The sequence below is a fragment of the Macaca thibetana genome, chromosome 10 (assembly GCF_024542745.1).
Source record: "Macaca thibetana thibetana isolate TM-01 chromosome 10, ASM2454274v1, whole genome shotgun sequence".
In the NCBI taxonomy this organism is placed as follows: Eukaryota; Metazoa; Chordata; class Mammalia; order Primates; family Cercopithecidae; genus Macaca; species Macaca thibetana.
In genome coordinates, this window is record NC_065587.1 from 37,772,027 (window position 1) to 37,797,289 (window position 25,263).

At 53.4% G+C, this 25,263-nt stretch overlaps 3 protein-coding genes and 1 long non-coding RNA gene across 9 annotated transcripts in view; 2 read left to right on the forward strand and 2 right to left on the reverse strand.

Annotated features, from left to right (window-relative positions):
- The window catches only part of PSMA7 (proteasome 20S subunit alpha 7), a 189,055-nt gene extending 185,545 nt beyond the window's left edge, over positions 1 to 3,510 (forward strand). For all 3 annotated transcript variants that reach the window (XM_050745111.1, XM_050745112.1, XM_050745109.1), the window contains exons 4-8: positions 334 to 458; positions 1,073 to 1,195; positions 1,975 to 2,094; positions 2,831 to 2,893; positions 3,293 to 3,510. In XM_050745111.1, the coding sequence (XP_050601068.1) occupies positions 334 to 458; positions 1,073 to 1,195; positions 1,975 to 2,094; positions 2,831 to 2,893; positions 3,293 to 3,385 (524 nt within the window). In that variant the 3' untranslated portion in view covers positions 3,386 to 3,510. The remainder of the gene's footprint in view (positions 1 to 333; positions 459 to 1,072; positions 1,196 to 1,974; positions 2,095 to 2,830; positions 2,894 to 3,292) is intronic.
- Positions 1 to 25,263, reverse strand: part of LOC126929074 (calcium-responsive transactivator) — a 116,783-nt gene that overhangs the window by 44,031 nt on the left and 47,489 nt on the right. The window lies entirely within an intron of this gene.
- On the reverse strand, positions 4,871 to 17,762 carry LSM14B (LSM family member 14B). Of its 4 annotated transcripts, none has more exons than XM_050745089.1 (10): positions 17,380 to 17,762; positions 15,483 to 15,646; positions 13,818 to 13,917; positions 12,555 to 12,671; positions 10,305 to 10,472; positions 9,970 to 10,047; positions 9,572 to 9,733; positions 8,676 to 8,826; positions 6,728 to 6,913; positions 4,871 to 6,079 (listed from the first exon to the last, which is right to left on the reverse strand). In XM_050745089.1, the coding sequence occupies exons 1-9, from the start codon at positions 17,741 to 17,743 to the stop codon at positions 6,742 to 6,744; spliced, it is 1,476 nt and encodes a 491-aa protein (XP_050601046.1). In that variant the 5' UTR covers positions 17,744 to 17,762; the 3' UTR covers positions 4,871 to 6,079; positions 6,728 to 6,741. The 4 variants fall into 4 exon arrangements, with proteins under 4 accessions (XP_050601046.1, XP_050601045.1, XP_050601047.1 ...); XM_050745088.1 differs by having other exon boundaries at positions 13,818 to 13,953; XM_050745090.1 differs by lacking the exon at positions 12,555 to 12,671 and having other exon boundaries at positions 13,818 to 13,953.
- On the forward strand, positions 17,921 to 24,338 carry LOC126929083 (uncharacterized). Its single transcript, XR_007717070.1, has 3 exons — positions 17,921 to 17,976; positions 19,972 to 20,533; positions 21,245 to 24,338. It is a non-coding gene; the product is annotated as an uncharacterized LOC126929083 (long non-coding RNA).

Below are 25,263 nucleotides of genomic sequence, written 5' to 3' on the forward strand. Positions count from 1 at the left end.
ACAATGTTTTTAAAAATCCAGATTCTGCACAACAGCCAACAATTTATTATTTACAATGGGTTTATGGGGTAGTCAATGCATTTTCAGCTGGGTATTTTCGACTTACGATGAGTTTAGCGGGATACCACCCCACTGCACATCGAGAAGCATCTGTACCCAATTTCTTAGAAGTTCCCAGGGGCTGACAGGTTCCACTGCCAGTCACTTAGAATAGCTTTGCTGCCGGTTTAGGGGTCTGTGGAAGGTTAAATGCTGGGTCATCGTGTCCATCCCCCAGCCTGTAGGTTGTGCTCTCTCTCTACTCCAGCAGAAGCCTCTCTGCTCTCCCTGTAGGCCTCACCGCCGATGCAAGGATAGTCATCAACAGGGCCCGGGTGGAGTGCCAGAGCCACCGGCTAACTGTGGAGGACCCGGTCACTGTGGAGTACATCACCCGCTACATCGCCAGCCTGAAGCAGGTGGGTGCCTGCCTGATCGCATGCTCACTTCTGGCAGCAGGGCAGTCACTGCTCCGCCATGGCGGGTCGTCCTGCCATGTCACTTCATGTGGATTTGCATGTCACTTCAGGTGAATCAGAAAACTGATTTATTCCATGATCCTGATCTTGACTTGCACAAGTGTAACTTGATCTAGCTCACCAATTTGAGTAACACTGTTCTGTTCTCAGGTCCTGGAATGGGATATTCCAAATTCCTGTGTCTAGAGGGAAATGATAGCTTTTGTCTTGCCATCCTGAGTTACTAGTCACCAAGCAGTTGAAGGGGGCTAGAAGCCACCCTATGAGGAAATGCCATTAACATGTAAGCAGAATACATGTCTACCAGTCAAAGTAACTTCCAGTAACCTGAGTTGTCCTCCATGGTACAATTCTGGTGCTAGGTGAGTCTTTCTAGGAGTGAAAATGCAGAAAAGGATGTTGAAAGCTGTTGGCTAATACATCATTTCAACTGCTAATAATCTGAGAGGGGGCTTAGGCATGACTTAAAATGTTCATACTTTGACTAAGTACGGTTCTTTCCTCACATGCAATTTCTTAGTTGGATGGTACTGACCTGCTTCTTTTCTTGCTAGCGTTATACGCAGAGCAATGGGCGCAGGCCGTTTGGCATCTCTGCCCTCATTGTGGGTTTCGACTTTGATGGCACTCCTAGGCTCTATCAGACTGACCCATCGGGCACATACCATGCCTGGAAGGTGAGTTCGTGACAAAACAAAGGGGCTTTGGACAATCTTGCCAGAAAAAGGCTTTGAGGGGTGGGAGGTCCTGGGCTTCCTGCTGTAGGCCCTGTATCAGTGAATGAGTCGGTTTAAGTTAACCTAGTCCTATGAGAGCAAGAAAAGTATTAAACATTGCTGTTTGGAAGAAAATCAAAGGGCAGCAAGCTGTAAGGATAGACCACATAAATTAAAATCCTCAGGCGGGTGTGGTGGTTCACGCCTGTAATCTCAGCACTTTGGGAGGCTGAGGCAGGTGGATCAACGGAGGTCAGGTGTTCGAGACCAGCGTGGCCAACATGGCAGAACCCTGTCTCCACTAAAAATACAAAAGAAATTAGCTGGGCATAGTGGCACATGCCTGTAATCCTGGCTACTCAGGAGGCTGAGGCAGGAAAATCGCTTGAACCCAGGAGGAAGAGGTTGCAGTGAGCCGAGATCACACCACTACACTCCAGCCTGGGCAACAAGAGCAAAACTCCATCTCAAAAAAAAAAAAAAAAAAAAAAATCTCCCATTGCCTCTTGATAATGGAATAAAAGGTATAATCCCATTCTTGGTAAGAATTAGCACCAATTCTAAAGAGCTCTTTGCAAAAGGAAGCCACAAGGCAGGGCCTGTGTCCAGGGCTGCTGTCCAGCACTCCAGCTTGCCTCCTGCCACCGTCACTGGCTGGGCGGCCCATGTGGGGCAGCCGTGTTCCAGGGCTGGCCCTGGGTTGTCATGCCCTATGCCACGTGACAACGTATCTGTTTTAGGCCAATGCCATAGGCCGGGGTGCCAAGTCAGTACGCGAGTTCCTGGAGAAGAACTATACTGATGAAGCCATTGAAACAGATGATTTGACCATTAAGCTGGTGATCAAGGCGCTCCTGGAAGTAAGTTTGCATTTGGAATCCAGGCAAGGTGGTGAAGATACCACGTTTTGGTGGTGACTGGTAGGTAGATGGGCAGCAAGGAAAGTGGCAAGGATCCAACAGTAATGCCTAATGACTGCTATGTGCCCGGCACTGCTCTGGTCTATGGTGTATCCTAACTGCTGTGTTCCTTGAAATAGCCACGCAAGGTGTGATCATTAGTGCCTTTATCCAGCTGGGGCAGCCGAGGGTTGTGCAGGGGCACACAGCATGAGAACCAGAGGCAGGATGTGAACCCAGCTGTCCAGCTGTGGAATCTGTTCTCCTCATGCCATCACTAGGCCTTCCAGAGGCTTGAACTGTTGCTAAAGTCGGGATTAGAGAACTGGAGATATGGTTGGGCTTTGTTGAGACCTTGAAGTGCTAGCAGGTGAAACCAGAGAGGGACTAGCTGGAAGGCCAGGCTGGAGTGTAGGCATCAGGATTCCTGGTGGTGACCACTATGTCAAGGGGAGGGCCTTGAGCACAGCTGCTGTGCAATAGAGAGGAGTCCCAGTGCTGGGAGGCAGGAGGGTGTGCAGGCATCCCAAGTAGACTTCATAAATGCATTTAGGACAAAGACACAGGTTTTGGGGGACTGGAACCTCCATTCCTGGGACTTGGGTTTGGGTACACACCTATTTAAGGTACTCCTGAGAGCTGCTTTTGTCTTGAATAGGGAAAGGTGGCTAATGCTCCTGTCTTCTATCCCTTCAAGGTGGTTCAGTCAGGTGGCAAAAACATTGAACTTGCTGTCATGAGGCGAGATCAACCCCTCAAGGTAATCACCAAGTTTGTCTGCTTTCTTTACCTGTGAGTTTTCTCCATGATCAGGGCAGTACCAGTTCAGAAGGAAACATCATGGGGTCGTTCTGTGGTTTTAACATTAGGAAAATGTTTTTCTGAGGCTCCCCATACGTCAAAGAGAAGATTCCCATCTTCCTCTGATTAGATGGTCCACGCGTGTTCTCTGGGCATGCTGAGCAGCTGCCAGTCAGATCTGCTGCTGCTGCTTAATACTTGTCTAGGTCAGGCCAGCATCCTCTTGTTTTCCTTGAGGTCCCTCTCCAAAGAGGCTGTATGAGCAGCAGTGCCAAAGCCTGGCTACCCTCCCCAGAAGAGGGCGCTGGTTCCTTGGCACCTTGTTTGGCTTAGGTAACCATGAAGTTTTTTTTGATAGATTTTAAATCCTGAAGAAATTGAGAAGTATGTTGCTGAAATTGAAAAAGAAAAAGAAGAAAACGAAAAGAAGAAACAAAAGAAAGCATCATGATGAATAAAATGTCTTTGCTTGTAATTTTTAAATTCAAATCAATCATGGATGAGTCTCAATGATGTGTAGGCCTTTCCATTCCATTTATTCACACTGAGTGTCCTACAATAAACTTCCGTATTTTTTAACCTTTTTTTTTCTTTAAGAGAATGTGTATCTTTAGGTGCAATCATAGTATTCCTCTCATCTCTCACCCTTCTTTTTCAAGCCTGAGCTGCCTTAAGTTTGAGCTTTCCTTTCTGTTCCTTGTGGCTAAGACAGCAAGCCAGTGTGAGACAGAGATTCCTCCCTTGGGAAACCAGCTGCTGCCCTGGGTGCTGCAGAGAAACCTGGCCTTCAGCAGACCCGTTTCTCTGTTGTAGACACAGAATGACTTCCATTTGCTTTTAGACCTTCATTCTAGTCCCCTAATGAATGTATAATGTCAAGGACACAAACACAGGTAGCCCTGGGTTAATTCTGTAGAGCAGCAGCTTTGTTCAAAGCAGCTTTCCATGTCTGACTTTCATAGACCACATCTTGATGTCTGCTCCCTACTTTCTCTTGAAGACTGTTCTGGCTATTCTCTGCCCTTTCTTGCATTTTGGCTTCTAGTCCAGCAGCAGTTGAAGGCTTTTGTGTCCTCGGGTCACCCCTTTTCTCCCATGCTACCACTTGCTCTGGTCCTTGGTTTTGGGCACATACCTTCTAAAAAGGAGTAAAGGGGCCCAGATACATTTGGAGCTCAGCATAAAATGTACAATTGTCAAAACAATTAACATTTTAACAGCAAGGTCAGGTGGTATGCGATAACCTGACTACCTTGAGATTCTCTGGGAGGCAATACCTGTTTCACCAAATCATCTAGCCGGGTGAGGACTGTGGCCACCAGTATCTGGCACACATAACAGAAGATTTATTTTTCTGTTGGTCAAGGATATCCATTATCCCCACCCAATGGCCACAGGCAGGTACTGAAAGGAGAACTCATGCAGCTGATGTGTCTCCTCATCCTCTCTGAGGACCACTTTTAAGGTCACCTGGAAACCCATTAGACTGAAATGGGATGCTCTGAGCCTAGAACCAGCCGTATCTTTGTTTTTCTGCATGGGTCCAGGGTGCAGCTCGCTCATGGCTGTGTAACCTGCTCTACGGTGCCTGAGAACATGAACGTTCCTGAGCTGGGGAGCTTGGAGGCAGCAGGAAGGTGGCAAAGGGGCCACTGATTGATACAGGCGTTATCTGTGAACTGGGTTTTTAAAAGGACTTTGTATCCAGTTTCTGAGAGCAGAGCCATTCATCCCAGAAGGGCGGCCCACAGGGAGAAGCCGGGTCTGCTGGCTGCACTTCACCCGACCAATTGGGTCAGCTGCCTTGTTCCATCACCTGACGGGGCCCAAGTCTCCCCAAATTCCACCAGCCTAAGTATGCTCCAGACCTGGACATGATGCAGAGGTGACCTGGGCAGCAGAGTCAACAGGATTCTTAGAGCATCAGAAAAGAAAATTTTAAAGGTTTGCATTTTTATTTATAATTACAATTTACATTACTCCAACAGAGGAGCCCCCTTGCTATGTTCTAATTCTTAGCCATTAAGTCCTACAAAAATAAACCCAAGCTTTTACAGTAACTTAATCAATACAGAACTAAAGCCTTTATAGCTATCAGAGGGGTTTAGTTACCAAGGTGCTTATTTTTGACAAAATGCCCTGTCACTCAGAGGACGCATGCGTATACTAAAGTTCTGACCCATCGACTCATGCAACAAATGTAGACCCCGCCCTCCCTCCACCCACTATTAAAACAAAAACACAAAACAAGGATGTACAACCAAGGGGAAATATGCTCTTGGTCAACTGACCTTGCAGAAGACTGGCTCGTTTCCAAGTGGATGAGAACACCAGTGTGTGGCCAGAGTCCAGCAATGACTGACCGGCCTAGGTCAGAGGCTGGCAGGGACCACAGAAGGGCCAAGGCGCTGCCGGGGCTCATCCCAGGCTCCAACCCCGACCTGGAAGCTTGTGGACACCAGGCTCTGTGCAGCAGCTCCAAGGCTAGTGTCCAGGGCCCCTGGCCACTACTCCGAAATGTTTGTAGTCCACCCACCCCTGGCCAGCCCCAACCTTGACATCACTGTGGATACCATCAGGGTGGTCTGGTTCACTTATACAACATGATCCATGGGACAACCCCTTCCGTGCCCTCCACCCACCCACCCCCGACACACACACCACCCTATGCTGGCCCTGACTCCTGAGACCCCACCCTTGGCAGTGGGGGTGCCAGGCCAGCAGCACCAGGGGTCAGCTGAGTTACAGAGATGCAGTTGGCTGCCACATTTGCCAAATGAGATTTGGTTCCACTTTTAAAAGTCAAAGCTGTCATTTAAAAAAAAAAAAAAAAAGGTCACAAAGTAAGGATTCAGCTTTCACTATAGAAACCTCTTTGCAAAATACCAAAACCTTAGAATTAGGCTATGCGCAACTAAAAAGGAAACATAGGTAAAGAGACCTCAAAGAGGTTACCCATGAATACTTCCCCAAAACAAGTGGTTCTAACTCAGACCATGTCCAAGTTCAGTTAAGTCCAAAACATAAGTAGCAGTATGGGACTCTTCCAAACTCCAGAAACAAAGCGACCACTTCTCCCTGTAAGTGCAGCGTTTTCCTCGCGTCCTGACACACAGCGTCATTTCTGCGCCACTTGAGTAGGAGCCTGCAAGAGATGACAGGAAGTCAAGCAGCTGCTGGGATAAGCTGGCACTGTTGCCCCTGCTGGCAAGCAGGAGCCACTCAGCCTCCCTCCTGCCCTGAGTCAGGCTGGCTTCCCCCGTTTCCTCTCACAGCCCACTCTGAGAATCCTACTTGTACAATAGATTGGGGACAGGGAGGCAGCTAGTGGCAGGAGGCCTAGTCCCTAGCTCCAGGGCCCACCTGGGGTCGGCACCAGGCACCCCATGTGGGACGCTCTACCCAGACCCTAAAGTGCCCACAAATCCACTGGAACATTGTTAAAAATGAAGCCTCTGATTCATTTAGGGCCGGGTTGGGCCAAGACACTGGCTTTGGAGCAAGGTCTCGCTCGCTGGCTTTACTTGGGTGGTGAGCCCCCGGCCCATGCGACTCCCGCATCACCTCACCTCCCACACCTGCAGTCTCACTCGGAGGATGCTGGGGCCTGGGTCCTGCCCCCACAGATGCAGGTTTAAGTTGGTCAGGAGCCCCCTGGGTGACTCATAGGTTCGAGGCCCTCGGTTTGGCTTTTCCTCGGAAATGGAGCCTACTCCCCCACCTTCATAAGCTCTCTAGGTGTGCCTGACCCTACACCCTCCCACCAAAGCATTCAGAAGGCTCATCCACTCACCTTTGGCTGCACCCTCACACCCTGCCAGTCCCGGCCCTGTGGGAAGTGGGGTTGCGACGGGTGGTCCCATTGCCCCTGCCTCCTCGGAATCCACCCCGAGAACTGCGGCCACGAAGAAACCTCCCTGACACCCCAAAGGTCTCCGTGTTGAGCTTCCTCTCTTCAGCCCACGTCGTCCGCCTGGAGCTAAACCATAGAAGAAATGCTGATTGTAGCAGGCACTGACTCCCAGGCTTCTGGCCAGGCCTCGTCCTCAGAGCGGCCCAGGGAAGGAGGGGACAGACTCACCGGGGCCACTGTATACAGGGAAGGGGCAGCCCCGTCAGCACTGGACCCCAGCTCTGGCACTGCAGGTGCTCCCTGCCACACTTTCAACCAGGACTATCCCCACAGTGGGCAGGGGCTCAGGATCCATCTCTACCATCTCTGTCACCACAGGCAAGCAGTGATACTACTTGGCTACCAAGGCAACCCCTATTGCTTGCTAGAGGAGCCCCGGGGAGGCCCAGGGGCCCAGGAGACCCGAGACCAGAGCATGAAGTGGACCCTCCTAGACAAGGAGGGGGCTAGGCTAGATGGAACAAGGTCCCTGGAATGTGATACTTCTGCTTTGGGGGTTGGGAAGATAGGGATACAACATGGACACTCATGCCACCCAAACAAGCCGCCAGCGGGAGACTATTTCCCACATCCAACTGTGCGCCCAACACTCCCACCCAGCACTCCCACCGACGTAGACAGCAGCTCCAGGGCAGCACACCCACCCTGAGCTCCTCTTCAGCCGGAAACCTGCTGTGCCCACAGACTTCCGTGTTCAAAGCAGCAGCAACTCCACCCATCAGCTGTCCAGGCCAAAAGACTTAGGAGTCATTCTGGACTCTTCTCTTGTTGGCCAATTCTGTTAGCACCACCTTCAAGATACATTTAGACTCTACCCCTTCCCTCTGTCACCACCGCCTGGTTCCAAGCCACCTGTGCTGCAGCACCGGTCCCCTAACTGGCCAGTCAGCAGCCACACTTGCCCACTGTCCAACCACTATCACCAAAGAAGCCGTAAAACATCAGACCGCACCATGCGCTTCAGTACAAAACCCTCTGATAGCTTCCCGCAGCACTTGGAACAAAAGCCAGTCACTTCCATGCCCTACAAAACCCTACAGGAACCCATCCCCCAGACTCGGCCTGTCTGGAAGCACTTCCCGCACTCATCTGTGCAGCCTGCTCCACCTGTGAGAACTGATCATCCATTTCCCATCGAGTCCACAGCTCCATCCCATTGCCCTCACTGCCTGGCCTTCCACCACACGCTGTTCTATCTTTCCCCTGCAGAACATGAGCCTGAGGAGGTGGGGCTTTCCAGCCTGCCTTCTGAGGCCACCTCAACGCCCCCCGCGGCATGTCTGGCGCTCAATCTGCAGGGCAAATGGGCCCAAATCTCCAAGCCCGGCCCACACTGTAGGTTGCTTCGTGGGACTTCTGACCAGCTGTTAGGTGTGAAAAATAAAACACACCACATGGTCCCTCGCCTCAAACCATGAAGTGAAGGCAGGCCAGTGTGAGCACGCTCTAGCCATACCTCAGGCTGCAAAGCAAGGTCCTCAGGCTGCCAGGCCAGCGGGACCAGCAAGCAGAGCACAGTGAGGTATGCTGAATGTGGACACGGGTCTGCTGGGGAGGGCAGTGCAGCCCAGCCTTTGTGGGGACAGCGCAGCAAAGCCAAGAGGAAACAGGGACTTGACCTCAGCCGACTCCTCAGGTCAGGATCCCCAAGAGGCTTCCCACACGTAACCTGCTGGGACTCCTGCACTCATCACGCAGAAATGCAAGCAGGACCCTAGAACAGCTACCCTGAGGCTCAGAGTCCAGCTCTGTCTTCAGATTGAGAGCCCTCAGTCCTGTCCTTTCTAGATTGGAGGACTGTCCTCCCCTCATTCATTCAGCCTCTCACCTGGTCTTGAGTTCAGAAGAGATGTTGTCAAAGAACGACTTGGATTTGTCATAGTAGCAGTTGGGCCCCAGAAGGTCTTCCTCGGCAGGCGCTTCGGCGCTCTGGGTCACCACAGCCAGGTCCTTCTCTTCCCCCTTCTCAGCCTTGTCATCTACAAAGAGAAGCAGAACACGTGGAGGTGCGGGAGGGGCAGAGCGCACGGCCTTCTAGCAGGGTGGTCCCTCCAGGCTCGCTCGGGAGCCTCCCTCAGGCTGAGGCGCCAACTACGCCCTGTGCAAAGCAGAGATCCCTTCTTCTTCCTTCTGAGCACGCGTCTCGTTCTGCCATCGGGCCGTGCAGTCCGCACCTTATCCCGCCCATTTCCACACCTCCCGGCATCTCGCATCACTGATTCCTCACTGCCGCTCACCGCCCGCCTGGCTTCCCCAGTTCCTCCTCACTGCCGCTCACCGCCCGCCTGGCTTCCCCTGTTCCTCCTCACTGCCGCTCACCGCCCGCCTGGCTTCCCCAGTTCCTCCAGGCATCTCTTCCTTTTTCTTGAGACAGAGTCTTGCTCTGTCGCCCAGGCTGGAGTGCAGTGGCACAATCTCGGCTCACTCCCACTGCAACCTCCACCTCCTGGGTTCAAATGATTTCCTGCCTCAGTCTCCTGAGTAGCTGGGATTACAGGCACCCACCACCATGCCCAGCTAATTTTTGGATTTTTAGTAGAGACGGGGTTTCGTCGTGTTGGCCAGGCTGGTGTTGAACTCCTGACCTCAGGTGATCCACCCACCTCAGCCTCCCAAAGTGCTGAGATTACAGGCATGAACCACCACACCCCGCCAGGCCTCTACTCCTAACACTCTCTAGGGGTACTCCTGTGCAGAGGATAATTTTCATATAATGAGCCAAACCTTTAAAATTCAGTTTCTTCTTAAATTCTTTGTCAAGCTCCTCTCGGTTGAACTGGGCATTTGCACTCTCGAAATCAAAGTCACCCTCAAATTTGATTGTATTTTCCTTGACGTTAGTTGGACGGTTTTGCCCTCTTGAGCGATTCCTTGTTCGCCTGTTTCCTGTGAGGACAAAGGACAGCCCTGGCTGAAGTAGGTCACCAACCTGGTGATCTCAAACACCTCACAAGGAGTTTCCAGGCACACCCCCAAGGCCACAGAGGGGACAGAGCACACAAGCAGCAACACCACACCAGCACCCCGGAAACCAGCACCCAGAGAAGCAGGCAGGAGGGCAAGCAGAGCAGCTCAGCCTTATCACTCATGGTCCCCAGAAATCAAGTGGCAACAAGGGTTACCTGATCGCCTCCTCTGAGGTCTTCTGTTCTCGTCATTCACCTGCCCTTGAGTTTGCACAGCTGCTGGCTGGACTACATCTAAGGCGCAAAAGGGAAGAGTAAGGCAAAGCTCCTACAGAAGCTGGAAGCCAGAACCCAGAAGCAGCCCCACCACCACGGGGCACACACAGCAGCACCGCAGGAGGCTGCTGCACAGGCCTGCCCTGCAAAAGCACATGGGGCTTAGGATGGGGAAGTAGTATTTTTTTTAATAAAAATAAAATAAAATAGCGCAGGAAGTAGTGTGCCACTTCTAGAACATCAAGCAAACTCCAGGAAAAAATGTGTTCAAGTACCGCTGACTGTCTTGCTGCTCGGCTGGGCCTGACGACCGTTGAGCTGCGTCCCTGTGGTGCCCTTGCCAGGTAACAGCTTTTTAGCATTCAGGTTGTCAGCAGAACCAGTCTGGACAGCCTGCTCCACCATCGGGCTCTTGCCGACTGGGATGGATGGAAAACCAGCTCCTGAATTGAGGAGGGGAGGAGGGTTTAAAAACAGAGAGAAAAGAAGCAAGCCTTACACCTCCAGGCATTTCTCTTCTGCTGGCATGTCAGGAAGGAAAGGAGGGCAACTGCCTAGAGGTTCTACCAAATCCAGGCAAAGCACCCCCAGACTGGGCCGTTCCCTCTGAGGCTAGCCCAGACAGCAAAAGAAGGCCAAGTCACTGGGCAGCACCAAGGCCAGTTCATCTTTGGACTCCCTACCCCAAAAGCCCTGAGCTCCCCAAGTTAGGGAACCTCAAGGAGAGGAAAAACACCGTGCCTACAAACAGGCACCTCCCCAGCAGTGCTGAAACAGCTTTCTTAAAACCACACAAGCTCCCATCCCAAAGGGGCTCATAGCCCCAAGAGCCTGGTGAATTCAGGATCTGATAATTTGTTTCATTCTGGTCCATACTGGAGAAGAACCAGCCCAGCCTGGGATTTTCTAGAAAATGCAGTGATCAAATTCTGAAGTTAAATTCTAGAACACTGTCATTTCCACTTAAGACACAATAAAACTAAAAAGTATGGAGGAGGAGCTGACTTGCGAGACAGTAGCAGCCTACACTTCTCTCAAGGGCAAAGGCTCATCATGAAGACGCGAAGGGCTCCTAGGTAGCCTTTGGCAAGGAGCTGTGCCTACGAAACCACAGTCTGAGGCCCATGCACAGGGGATGAACCCTCAGAAACTAGGTCCTCTGAACCAAGAAGAAAAAGGGAAGCACCACCCACCTCTCTCCATCTCCTCCCTTTCCAAAGTTCCAGGACCTGTGGGGACTCTAAACAGGACAATGTGGGACTGGGTGTAAGTGAATAGAGATCTGAAACAGAAAAGGCGCCCTAACCATGGGGTAATTATTATTAGAGCAACAGCCCAATACACATGAAGACTGGGCATCTCATCTTACTGTTTTTATGGAATAGAAACAACAACAAAAATTCCCTGTAAAAAATTCCTTGTAACCAGATCAAGAGAAGCTCTCAAAGGGCAGGTGGGAGCGGCTCCGCATAGAGGTCTGGTAAGCGTTCTCTGGCAGGAATGCACCCGGGCCACTTTCTCACCGATTGTCTCACTCAGCATGTCCGGGAGACGAGCATAGCATTGCCTGCTTCCTGATCATACTGTGACTGCAGGGACATGGGGCTTGTCTGCTTTTTATACAACCAACTAGTTCAAACAAAGTCTTGCCCTATGAGCAGGTTTAGGTAACTGATCCTAAGAGCAATAGAAGTATCTGTGTCATTTTTAAGTGGGGAAAAAAAATGACTACTCGACTACTCTCTAACTCAGATACACTGAGTACATGCAGGATTTGGAAAGCAGCACCTGCAGAATGACAGACTGACAGCAGCTGTGTGCCATAAGGAAAGCCCAGGCATCATCCTGGACCAGGGCCGGGTAATGGCGAAGGTTCAGCTTGTCAGGGTGCTACGTGTAACACAAACATATGAAAGATTGTCAATGTGAATTTTAGAACTTCAGGGGAAATGAGTAGAATGTGAGGAAAGGTCTAGAAACCCCAGGTGCCGCTGCCACCACAGCACAGACACAGGTGGTGTATACCAGCACTGGCCAGCTGGCCATCAGGCTGATACTGTCCACCTGGCCAAACAGTTGGCAACTGTCACCCAAGCCCCTAATTTTGAATCCCCTAAACAAGTGACCTATGCACCACACAGATCAAAGAGCAGCATGGGAATGTGAGGTGCTTTGGGGAGTCCCCCCTGCAGCACTCTAGAACACGTTTAGGACCCAGCAAAAACCCCAGGGAAATGACTTTCTGTGAACAGTGAAGTTTCCCGTATGTGGTAGCCATGGTACAGGTCAATAGAGAACCTGGACCCAGGGGGAGAGAACAAACTACTCCGCTGATTCTTTGTAATCCCTTCTTTAACACTGAGAGTTCACAATCAGGACTATGTGCTGAAGCAAACAAGCAGCTCAGCGGCTGCATGGGCTTGGCAAATGATCTGCTACAGCTACTGTCATTCTGTCTGCTGCTTTACCCCTCACTCTCAGAACGGTTTGCAAGACAGCATGCAGTTCTCCCAAACTGCTGTTACCCTTGGCAGTGAGCTGCTGTGGCTCTGAGGACAAGTCAAGCTCTGAAACGGGCTGTGGAGATGGAGAAGAGCTAGGGCTGGAAGCAGCGGCTGAGGCTGGAGGGCTTACCAACTTCTCTAAAGGAAGATAAAGGAGAAAGAGCAAAAAGAAAGCACACAAATAAGTCAGGATACACTTGTCTTGTGTCTAGCAAGCTTGGAAAGAGCCAAGCAACCTCTTGTAGGACTCTGTCATACAAACATATTTTAGAAACATAGAGAGCTGGGCTGGGAAGGCCACCTGTTACACTAGGAACAGCAACCAAGACAAGCATGATTTGTAGCAGCAAGTGGCCTACAGACCTCATTTAGGGTTCCCTGTCTCACTACTTCATGCTGGATTCTGAGCAAGGGCGGTGGATCACCTGCCAATTCTATACTCTGAGCCCATCTGCAAAGCTAGGTCCAGGTAAAGGACAAAGCAGGATCTCTCTCTACATACAGAGAGTAGAATCATATTCTGGGGTTGTTCAATCTCAGTTGAAACCATTTTTGAGCGAGGCACTTGCAGTAGAACAAGGAACATGATGGGTGGGCTTGCATTTCACTTCTATATTTACAGGCTTATAAATGTGCAAATAGCTAGACCTCATCTGTAACACTACATATATATCAGCTATTTCTTCTTTGAAGCAGATATACCAGGACTTCCACCTATTTATTTTTAGAGACAGAGTCTCGCTGTGTCACTCAGGCTAGAGTGCAGTGGTGCAATCTCGGCTCACTGCAACATCCGCCTCCCAGGTTTAAGCTATTCTTATGCCTCAACCTTCCAAGTAGCTGGGATTACAGGTGTGTCCCACCACACCCAGCTAATTTTTGCATTTCTAGTAGAGACAGGATTTCCCCATGTTGGCCAGGCTGGTCTCGAACTCCTGACCTCATGATCCACCTGCCTTGGCCTCCCAAAGTGCTGGAATTCCATGCATGAGCCACCATGCCTGGCCCAGGACTTCCACCTAGATCCACCCTGACTCTTCGAATGAATTTTGATTTGATTATTCTGTTCCAACACTCAGGCCGCTGCCTCTTTTACTCTCAGTTGAGTAGTTACTAAATGCTCTCACAAGCTGAAGTTGCACTGGGTAATTTACTAAGTGTGCAATAAAACAGTCTATAAGCTGAGCGTGACAAGAATGCACGCCCCCACTCTCAGGCTCCATCGCTCCACTCAGTGACAGTTACACGCACGGGTAGTTTACCAGACAGAAACAGGTCACTCACCTAGACCCAGGGAGGCGGCATACTGCTGGCTGAGCAGGGAGCTGGCCGCCAGCGGGCCGTAGGGCGCCATCCCTCGGAAAGGGCTGTAAGGCACGTGCGGCTGGAAGGGCGAGGCGGAGGCAGAACCCAGGGAAGACTGAACAATGAGACATCGGGTGAGAACAGCGAAGGCCATCCCATCACCCCACACGCCTGCATCAGAGTGCTTGTTCAGCTGGCAAACAAGCACTGTCCCCATCAGCCTGCATCCTTGAGATGCTGGAGGAGCCCTTGGGGTACCAGTTTCCAGTATGGTGAGAGCTGCCTTTTCCACAGCATTTCAGTTCCAGTTCCACCTGTCCATGTAATCATGCAATTCTTTTTTCTTTCTTTCTTTTTTTTTTTTTTTTTTGAGACATTGCATTGCTCTGTTGCCTGGGCTGGAGTGCAACAGCGTGATCTCAGCTCACTGCCTCCCAGATTCAAGCGATTTTCCCTGCCTCAGCCTCCCGAGTACCTGAGATTACAGATGCCCACCACCACATCCAGCTAATTTTTATACTTTTAGTAGAGATGGCGTTTTGCCATGTTGGCCAGGCTGGTCTTGAACACTTGACCTCAGATGATCTGCCCTCCTCGGCCTCCCAAAGTGCTGAGATTACAGGCATCTTGTCCATGTAATTCTAACCCAAATTTCTCCTAACTCAAAGCCATTGGATGGCTCCCCACTGCTGCCAAAGCCTGCCCCGTGTGATCCCACCTTCCAGGACGGGTGCTCGGCACGGAACCTGGTGCAGTCTGAACCCCAGAGGAGCCAGTGAATATTTAAGTTTAGAAGTGAAGAAAATATTAATCTGGGCTCCCTGGTGTGAGCATGGGCAAAATAAGCCATAACCCAATAAGCAGGAACGTGGCATCAGACTTACAAATCTGGTGTCGTACAACAGCAGCATGTAACATCTGGGCATAACCCAAGGGCAAGCCCGCAGTCCCTGCAGGTATGTCACCCCACTCACAGCAGCTGCTGAGGGCTCAGACTTCTCCAACCAGAAACTAAGGGAAACGCTATGCCCCAAACATCACAGGTCCAGGAGCATCCACTCACACTACACTACACTACACACACGCGCGCACACGCCCAGCTCCCCAGGTCTCCTTCCTTAAGAGCCATGAGACACAGCACACACCACCTACTGTGTGTGCTACAAGAATCAACACCTTCCGCGAGAACAGCAATGGCCTAGACAAAAAATAAGCCACTTTTCATTAAAAGGATATTCCTCAGGCCGAGTACTTTGGTTCATGCCTGTAATCCTAGCACTCTGGGAGGCCAAGGCGGGCAGATCATGAAGTCAAGAGATTGAGACCATCCTGACCAACATGGTGAAACTCTGTCTCTACTAAAAATACAAAACTTAGCTGGGCGTGGTGGTGCGTGCCTGTTAGTCCCAGCTACTCGGGAGGCTGAGGCAGGAGAATCACTTGAACCCAGGAAGCAGAGGTTGCAATGAGCTGAGATCACGCCACTGCACTGAAGCCTGGCAACACAGTGAGACTCCGTCTCAAAGGAAAAAAAGAAAAAAAAAGGTTATTCCTCACATTGAGCATTCTGACAAAACATGCCACCAAGCTCCAAATTGAAACCAGCATCTCTTAGTGTGCACAGAGAGACAGTGGCACACTTACCTGAACAATGGCAGGATCCTGTGGGAGTGTGTGCTGAGCTTTTGGAGGTTCACACACAGTGATATCTTTGATGTCACTTCCCCGGAAAATGATGTACTCATAAATCTCCTCTCTGGGGGGCGCAGGCCTATCTGTGGGACGGTCTTCAGTGCCAAAGGACCTCACTTATGAGTGGAGAAAGAGAAACGTTATTGTTGTCCTCAGCCAGTTCAATCAACCCTGACACCACCGCTCCCAAGTCTTCCAGAAGACGGCGGCACTTGCTCAGAGCCACAACACAGGACTCTAGGTCCACATTTCAACAACTACTTAACACCCCAATTTTCAGTGGACAGTGCTGATAACGCACCAATTGGTGAAGCTCCAGACAACAGACAGTTCTAGATCACAAAGATAACAAGGAACAATTTCACAGACTGTCTCATGTGCGAACACACCAACGTACAGAGCTCTCAGCAAAACAAGGCTTGCTTCGCAAGGCCTCCCTGTTCACATATGACTCTGTAGATCAAACAGCCAGCTGGCTGCTTTATGACCAAAGCCACCTCTGACCCCGGCTTCCGCACCTATAAGGAATTCTGAGCCCACTAACCCCTAACCAGCAGGCTTCCAGAGCCCTACCAAATCTCCTTTTAGCAAGCCTCTAGGGGCAGAGCTGGGTGGGACAGCAGCCTCTAACTCATAAGAGCACAACTCCTACTAACTCCTGGGCCTACTCTGGGCTGTCTCTCTAACTGGGCTCTCCTGTAATAAGTGTAGTGAGGTCCCACGGCTGCAAGTGAGTGCACAGCCCTGGCATGCTCAGCGAGCTCCTGGAGCCACGCAGAAGACACTCCCTGTTTGGAACGAGTTCTTCTTCTACACTTGCGGCTCCCTGTGACTTAAGAAGCGTTTCAGACGCGTCTAGACACTTCAAGAACCCCTGGGAAGCCGAGCACCAGATCCAGCACACGTGGGCTTAGGCAGACATGGCTCCACCGGCACTTTTCTCTGAGAGGCAGGGGAAGTGCACTCCCCATCTTCTCTGGGTGATGAAGACAAAGAAACTCTGGACTACCCGCTGTCTCAACAACCTCAGAGATTCTGATTCTAGAGAACAGCCCCTTTCCTGTAAGTCTCCCAGCGGCTACAGCGGGTTATCAGCGCCCACAGGCGGCTGTCACCAAAAGGTAAGCCCCACAGTGTGAACGTCAGGATACAGCAGGAGAACGGTTTAAACCGGGGCATCTGGCTGCCAAACGGATGCTTCTGCCTTGGCAGGAGGCTGCATTAGGACGCGGTATTTGTTCAGGATCAAGGCCCCAGCTGTCTAATAGGTTCCAGAAAAGCTTGCAGGATTCGCGTGTTGTGACCCCGCCCCCAGCCTTCGGGAGAGGCCGGGACACTGGCCCCGCCGCCCGACCTCGAGGCTCCCCCGCAGGAATCTCCCCAGGCTGGCGGGGAGGAGGCCCGCAGACGGGAGCCGCCCTGCCCCTCGGAGCTGGCACCTGCAGAGGTGGGCTGGGCGGCCGAGGGGGCGGCGCCGCCGGGGCCGGGCCCGCCCCTCACCAAACACCGCCCGGCGCCCGCGCACAATAACGCCGCCCTGGGAGCCTAGGGAGACCATTGTGCGGCCGGCTGCTCTGGGGGAGGGCGGCGCGCGGGAGGGGGCGCCCGGGGGGCGTCCGGGGTGAAGGCGCGGGCAGGAGATCTCGGCCTAGGGGTGCCCTGGGTGGGTTCCGGGCGGGGTCTGGGCGCCAGGCTCCGGGACGGTACGGGAGTCTCAACGCCGGGCTTGGGGTCGCCCCGGGGCGGGGAGGGTGGCGCGGGCCGGGGCTGTTGGCGGACGGGGGTCGGCGGGCTCCGCGGGCTCGGGCGGTTGGGGCCGGCGGGCGCGAGGGCGGGCGGCGGCCGCTACCTTTGGCAAGCGCCACGGTGGAGTTGTCGGTGTCGATGGTGTAGAGAATGCCCTCGTAGCGGATCTGCGCCTTGGAGATGAGGCTGATCTTGCTGCCCAGATACGGGGTGCCTGAGGAGCCGCTCATGGCGCCGGCCGGGGTGCGTCGGGCCGCGGGGGGGGACGAGCGCCGGGCCGCGGCCCGCTCCGCAGCCGCGCGGTGGCCTGGCCGCCCGTTCCTGCGCTCCTCCGCCCGCCGCCGCTTCCGCCTAGGCGCCTCGTCGCCGCCGCCCGAGGGGCCTGCGCGGGCACCGAGCGAACCAAGGAGGGGCGCGCGGCCGGAGCTCTGAGGAGCGCGGGGGAGGAGGAGCCGCCGCAGCCACATCCGGGGCCTTGCGCCGCCACGCACCGCCCCCTCACGTTCGCCGCCCATTGGTTCGCCGCGCCCGCCGTCCTTTAAATATGGCCGTGCCGCCAGCTGGGGGGCGGGCCCGCGCGCCGCGCCTGCGCAGCAAGGTGTCGCTGGCAGAGGGCGGGTCTCCCCGGCGCTCCGCCCCTCCTCGGCCGGCTCCCGGCGGGCCCCTGGCGGAGCTGGGAGCACGAGACTCGGCGGGCGGGGTGAGGGCTGGGAAGCGGCCCGGGCGGAGCGCGCGTGCGCGTGGGTGGGCGGCTGCGGTTTGCACGCTCAGTGGACGGGGCAGGGGAGGAGCGCCAGGCCCCGCCCCCGCGCGTGCCGGTCCCGGCCCTGACTCTGGGCGCCGCAAACTGGGGTTTTGCCCCCTTGGCCTCAGTTTCTCTTCCTACAGAAGTGGGGTCCGGACGACTCCCCTATTTTGCGCCAGGTGGGCCTCTAGCTCTCACCCTCGTGGGGGACCGGGGAGCGGCGGAGGCCCTGGGCGCCGGGTGTTCCCGGGGAGCCCCAGGACTCCCGCCCCGGTGCCCAGGTGCCAGCGGGGGGCGGCCGCGGCGGCAGCTCCCGGGAAGGCGGCGCTTCCGGCGTGGCAGCCTCCAAATATAACATGCTGAGCACACTTTCTCTTTTATTCCTGCTCCTCCTCCCAAAGCCGGCCGCAGCTTTCCATTTCCTTTAAAATAAATTCTGACTGGCTACCGGGGGCCTCGGAGGCCTCCGCTCGTCCCCGGGGCTGCGGCCCGGAGGCCTTGCCCACCTCCCCGGTCGTGCAGGAAGCTCGGCCGCCCTCAGTCGCTTAGCCGCGGGCCCTCCCCGCGTGTACTCTGCGTGATTAGTGACCGAGGGCGCGCGGTGTGTGCTTTTTTTTTTGCCACCGTCTTGACTGTGAATATCATCAGATCAGGGACCAATATTGGGACCCGGAAAAAAAAATAGCGGGTGGTGACTATAAAAATGAAATAGGCTGGGCGCGGTGGCTCATGCCGGTAGTCCCGGCACTTTGGGAGGCGGAGGCGGGCGGATCACTTGAGGTGAGGAGTTCAAGTCCAGCCTGGGCAACATGGTAAAACCCTGTCTTTACTCTAAAAATACAAAAAAATTAGCCGGGCGTGGTGACAGGCACGTGCAATCCCCGGCTACTCGGGAGTCTGAGGCAGGAGAATCGCTTGAGTCTGAGAGGTGGAGATTGCAGTGAGCAGAGATCTCACCACTGCATTTCAGCCTGGGCGACAGAGTGAGACCCCGTCTCAAGAAAAATAATAATAAATAAAAATGAAATCGAGTAAGATAGAAAATATCAGAAGGCGTGGTGGGTGGCTCATGCCTGTAATCTCAGCACTTTGGGAGGCTGAGGCGGGAGGATCAGTGGAGGCGAGGAGTTAGAGATCAGCCTGGGCAACATATGGAGACCACATCTCTACAAAAAACCTTTTAAAAAATAAGGCGAGTGTGGGGGCACATATTTGTAGTTCCAGCTCCTGGGGAGGTGGAGGCAGAGGCGGGAGGATCACTTGAGCCCAGGAGTTGGAGGCTACAATGGGCTGTGGTCGGACTACTGCACTCAGGGGTGGCAGCAAGACCCTATTTCTAAAGGAAAAAAAAGAAAATAACAGTATCTTACATGGTGAAAGTAAGTATTATTTTGTGAAATATTTATTTCACCTGTTTGTATAAGTGTGGACTTGGTAAGGACCTAAAATGTATTTCTGACTATGCTGAGAAGATCTTACCTGCCCTGCAGGTTAGGTGCTGTGACTCCCCATTTGACAGAAGGGGAAACAGGCCCAGCACGGGGAGTCACACACAGGGAAGTTGCAGTCTGGCCTGGTGGCATCCTCCACAGGCTTGGGGCTGCAGCACACTGTCTCTTTTTCTCTTCACAAAGGTGAAGCCAGGCCGGGCGCGGTGGCTCAAGCCTGTAATCCCAGCACTTTGGGAGGCCGAGACGGGCGGATCACGAGGTCAGGAGATCGAGACCATCCTGGCTAATACGGTGAAACCCCGTCTCTACTAAAAATACAAAAAACTAGCCGGGCGAGGCGGCGGGCGCCTGTGGTCCCAGCTACTCCGGAGGCTGAGGCAGGAGAATGGCGGGAACCCGGGAGGCGGAGCTTGCAGTGAGCTGAGGTCCGGCCACTGCACTCCAGCCTGGGCGACAGAGCGAGACTCCGTCTCAAAAAAAAAAAAAAAAAAAAAAAAAGGTGAAGCCAACCTGCTCCCACCAGAGCCCAGCAATGGCCAGTAAGAGAACAGTGATGGGTTTAAGGAAGAGGACAAAGGAAGCAGAAGAGAAGAGGGAAAATTCAGTTTCATCTGCCAAGATTGACCTGTACATTCCAGAATTGCTTCTTGGCTCCTGGAATGTCGTGTGCAGGAAGAGAACAGAGACAGCAAAGCCATGGAGTCAGCCCAGCTGAGGGAAGATAGGTTTCCAGCGACTGGGTCATCTGGCCCTGGGAAGCTCGACCCGGGGAATAGAGGTCTCCAGTGACCGGGGCATCTCGCCCTGGGAAGCGTGACCCGGGGAAGACAGGTCTCCAGTGACTGGGACATTTGGGAAGAGAGGTCTCCAGCGACCGGGGCATCTGGCCCTGGGAAGCACGACCCGGACTCTGCTTCTCAACATAGCACAGCCTTCCTCACTTGGACACACAGGGTGCACCTGTCAGGAGGAGGTGCCAACCAGGTCTCCTGAGTGACCTGGCCTGGTGATCTCGTGTGGAGTCAAAGTCCTTCTATCCCCCACCCCACCCCACTTTCCAAGTAAGGAAATCCAAGGTCATAGATCCTGTACTTCATGCCTGCTAGTTTCTGAGCCACAAGCTTCTGGCTGTGTTGGGGCTGGGGTGCATGCTTCACTAGCAGGAGCTGTTTCTACCTTGAAAAGAGCTGGAGGAGCACTGGCTTCTGAGATCCCATCCTGGACTGTCTCTACTAAAAAAATACAAAAAAGCGGGCGAGGCTGAGGCAGGAGAATGGCGTTGAACCCGGGAGGTGGAGCTTGCAGTGAGCTGAGATCCGGCCACTGCCTCCAGGCGACAAAGCAAGACTCTGTCTCACAAAAAAAAAAAAAAAAAAAAAAAAAAAAAAAAAAAAAAAAAAAAAAAAAAAAAAAGAGCTGGCTTCTGAGCCCCAGGACTGAAAGCAGGGAGGGTGCAGTTCCCAGAGGCCTCCGAGTGCCCGCCCAGCCCATGGGTGTGCAGCTGGTGGCTCCCTGAGAACATTAGCCACCCTGCAAATGCCCAGGAAGGCAGAGGCTAAAAATATATGTAGTGCCCAGGTCCAGGAATGCAGGCCCTGCCGTTCATTGCTTGGTGTCCTGCCCAAAGTGGAGGGCACTTGGGAGAGGTCTGAGAAGGCAAGCAGTTGTGCCAGGCCTAAGTCGACCTGGATATTCACTGGCATGGCTTGTTTTCCAGGCTGGGGCACGTGTATCCAATTCCTCCACTATAAGCAGCTCTTTACTGTGCACAGGTCTGAACAGCCCACCCACCTGGTTATCACCAGGCTTTAGACCAGCGAGCCCAAGGATCTAGAGGAACGAGCTGGGGCTTCTGGGAAACCCTGGGCCAGTTGGACTACCTGCCTCAGTTTCTCCTTTTGCCTGCCCATCTCAATGGTGTACTTGAGGACCCCAGAAGATCATGCCTGTGAGGGTAACCAGGGGCTACTCTGGAGGAACATGTAGGAACAGAGGGCATGTGCAGAGGGCACTGGGAGAGCCATAGGGGCAGCTGGAGAGGTTTGTGCTGCAGCCACAAGCCACTCATTACATGCTCACTCTGCCTATGTAGGAGCTTGCTGCGGTCCCCAGTGACAGGTGGGAAGACAGGGAGGCAGGACCCTGCTCTACGTTGCGTCATCCATCTAGCTGGGGTGGCACAGGCCAGCATCCTGCAGCAGGTAAGGGTGCCCCCCCACAGAAAACCATCATGTGACTCTAATGTCTCCCTGAGCAAGAATGACTGGCACAGCCATTGATCTCACAGGTGTCATTGCTCAGCAGGAGCCACACGAAACAGCTGAGTTAATTCCCAGGTGGTTAACGATGGGTGGTCCACAGATAAAATAAGTCAGTGGTCTGAAGTGTGGTTGAGTGCTGGTGAGACACAACTCAACCGTCCCCCTCCCCTCATTCAGGATCTGGCACAGGAGAGGGGACTGGGGAAGCCCTGCAGGCCTCAGGCCTTCCTCAGGCCCCCTCCCCTGAGGAAGACCCTCCAACCGCACAGGTGCAACAGCGGCAGCCGGGAGGGAGCTCAGGAGGGCACAGGTGCACCGGGTGGGGAGGCTCAGCACCAGCTTTGCTCTGAGGCCTTCCAGGCAGGGAATGGGACAGTGAGGCCCAGGGAGGGTGTTCGGGGCACAGGGAACCACGGGGGTGGTTGGACAGTAAGGTGAAGAGGGAGGGCTGAGTCGATCTTGCACAATCAGGAATTCTCATGGAGGTCTGACCTGCTCTCTTTGAATCCAGTTAAAATCCATTTCCTCCTGCCTGGGGCTCTGCAGGGCTGTTTTCCCAGGAGGCTGGATGAGCACCAGTGGGTTGAAGTTCAGGCATCCTCAGACCCTCTTCCCTCTTCCAATCTGTCTCTCCCTCCTGCCTCCTGTCCCCTTTCCACCTCCCTTTCTCCCCTTCCCACCCCAACAGCCGAGTTTCCCCGCGTGATGAACCCTGTATGATGGGAAGTTCCTTGGAAAATAAAAGAGGAAAGTGTTAAACTCCAGCACCCAGCAGGCAGGCTCGGCCACACTTCCAGGTGCAGCTGGAGGGACAGCGGGGCGAAGCTGATGAGAACCTGGGCAGACCCAGACACCAGCTTTCGAAATGTCAGATTCTGATAGGGCCAGCCCTGGCACTGCCACCTCAGAATGCAGGATAAAATGCTGAGAGATCCTGGTGGAACAGAAGACGGCCGTCAGCAGGAGGCCAGTAGCTTTTCTCTCCCGGTGACTGTGAGGGGCCCCTGGGCTTTAGGGGCTCAGGAATGGCTGGAGTGGGACAGCATTCGCCAGCCCTGTGTTCTACTTGGATAGAAAGTAAACGATGAAAGGCCTCTTCTAAGTCAATCCACCACTGTCTTACTAAGTGTCCACCAGTCCGGTCCCACTGCTCTGCGCCAGACCTGGTACCCAAGCCGGCCATGCATTTCCTCCCCGAACCCCTCTGCAGCCCTCCGGATATGGTGCTGCACCTTCGAAGTGGAGGAAACCAGGCGCTTAGCCTGGGCTAGGTGACAGCCAGCATCATACGGCCAGCACATGACAGGGCTGGGATTCTTGGCTGAGTCTGCCAGCTGCTAACCCTGGGTGCTCAATGTCCGGGCCTCCTCCCTGGTGGTCCTCTGTGCTCAGCCTTCAGGTTGGGGCAGGGGGAGGAGGTAGTGAACGGCAGGAGGGGACAAAGCCCAGACACGATTTCTGCGCTTGGAGCTCATGCTCTGCAGACGTCCAGATGGAGACCGACCTGAGGTTGGCGCTGGGCATGAGGGAAGGAAACAGCTTCTTCTTCAAGAGTCTCTCCTCTTACATTGTGTCCTCTCTTGACTCCATGCAAAGGATGTCGGGTGCGTCCTAGAGAGTTGCCATGGTTACTCAAGAGGCCTACGGGCGCGTCCCAGCCAGGCTGGGCACTTGTCTTTACGCCTGCCTGATGCTGCACGAGCGGCTGCTGGGCAGAGCCGCCGCCCGGGAATGAGGTCATGTAAATAAAGGAGCAGTGCAGATGTCGGGAGAGGTGTGCCAGGCCTTCCAAAGCCTGTCCTCACCCAGCAGCGCCGCCGGGGACCCTCGTCCGTGCACGAAGACATCCTCGCCGTCAGATGGAAAGCGTTCTGCCAGGGCACGTGGTTATTTTTACTCGCGTTCAGTTCCGACTTGTTAACACCGTAATCCTTTCCTTATGTCGCTGCCTTCACCACCCTGAGCGCACAGGCTGGATTGAGGCTCTGTGTGGCAAGAAATGATGTGCATCGGAAGCCGGCAGGCACCCACACAGGCCCGCCGAGGCAGACCCTGGCGGTGAAGCCCATACCTGGGTATGTGGCAGTGTGTGCAGCAGGAGGGACAGAGCATGGGCCAGGTGAGAAGAAGGCGTGCCAGTGCAGGGTTGCCCCAGGCTTCCAACAGGTACCAGGAGCTGGATGGGGAGGATGGCGCCTGAGACATTTCTGGTGGCTCATCTCGTTGATACAGGCAGTCGCGAACGGACACGAATATGTGTTCGTCTTTCCCAAGCACCAGAACATGGAAACCCCATTTGCCCTGGGAGCCTTGTTGCATTTGGGGCAGAGCGTGTTTGCAAATGGCCTTCCCCACACACCGTGGAACCTCGGAATCTGGCCCTTCTGTGCTGGGTTGAACCGGAACTCGTGCCTTATTTATTTATGTGTCTAACAGCTTTATTAAGGTTCTTTATTTATTACATTCTGTAATATTCACCTATTTGAAGTGTACAGTTCCGGCTGGGCATGGTGACTCATGCCTGTAATGCCAGCACTTTGGGAGGCCGAGGCAGGCAGATCATTTGAGGTCAGGAGTTTGAGACCAGTCTGACCAACGTGGTGAAACCCCCTCTCTACTAAAAAAAAAAAAAAAAAAAAAAAAAAAAAAAAAAAAAAAAAAAAAAAAATTAGCTGGGCATGGTGGTGTGCACCTGTAATCCCAGGTACTTGGGAGACTGAGGCAGGAGAATCGCTTGAACCTGGGAGGCGGAGGTTGTAAAAAAGAAAAAAAGAAACCTTATGCCCATTAGCAGCCTTTCTCCATCCTCCTTCCTCTAGTCCCAGGCACCCACTGGTCTCCTTTTTGTCCTGGTGGATTTGCCTTTTCTGGGCATTTCCCGTACTTGGAGTTATACAGTAGATGGCCTTCTATGCCCAGCCCCTTCATGTAGCGCGTCTCTTGGTTTCATGGTGCACCCGTTAGGGCTAAATGCAGTGCCACCGTGTGATGCTGCATATCTGTCACCAGCTGATGAACATGTGGCTTGTTTCCACTTTTGAGCTGTTACATATCATGCTGCTATGAACATTTGTGCGTGTTTTCGTGTGGACATATGTTTTCATTTCTCCTGGGTATGTACAGTTGTAGGGTTATGTAGTGATTCTTATTTATTTATCTATCTACCTATTTATTTTTCAGATGGAGTTTCACTCTTGTTGCCCAGGCTGGAGTGCAGTGGTGCGATCTTGGCTCACCACAACCTCCGCCTCCCGGGTTCAAATGATTCTCCTGCCTCAGTCTCCCGAGTAGCTGGGATTACAGGCGCGTGCCACCACGCCCGGCTAATGTTGTATTTTTGGTAGAGATGGGGTTTCTCCATGTTGGTCAGGCTGGTCTTGAACTCCCGACCTCAGATGATCCACACGCCTCGGCCTCCCAAAGTGCTGGGATTAGGTGTGAGCCACCGAGCACGCCTGCATGTGGTGATTCTTTGTTTGACAGTGTGAAAAGCTGCCAAATTGGTTGCCAAAGTGGTTGCACCACTTCCT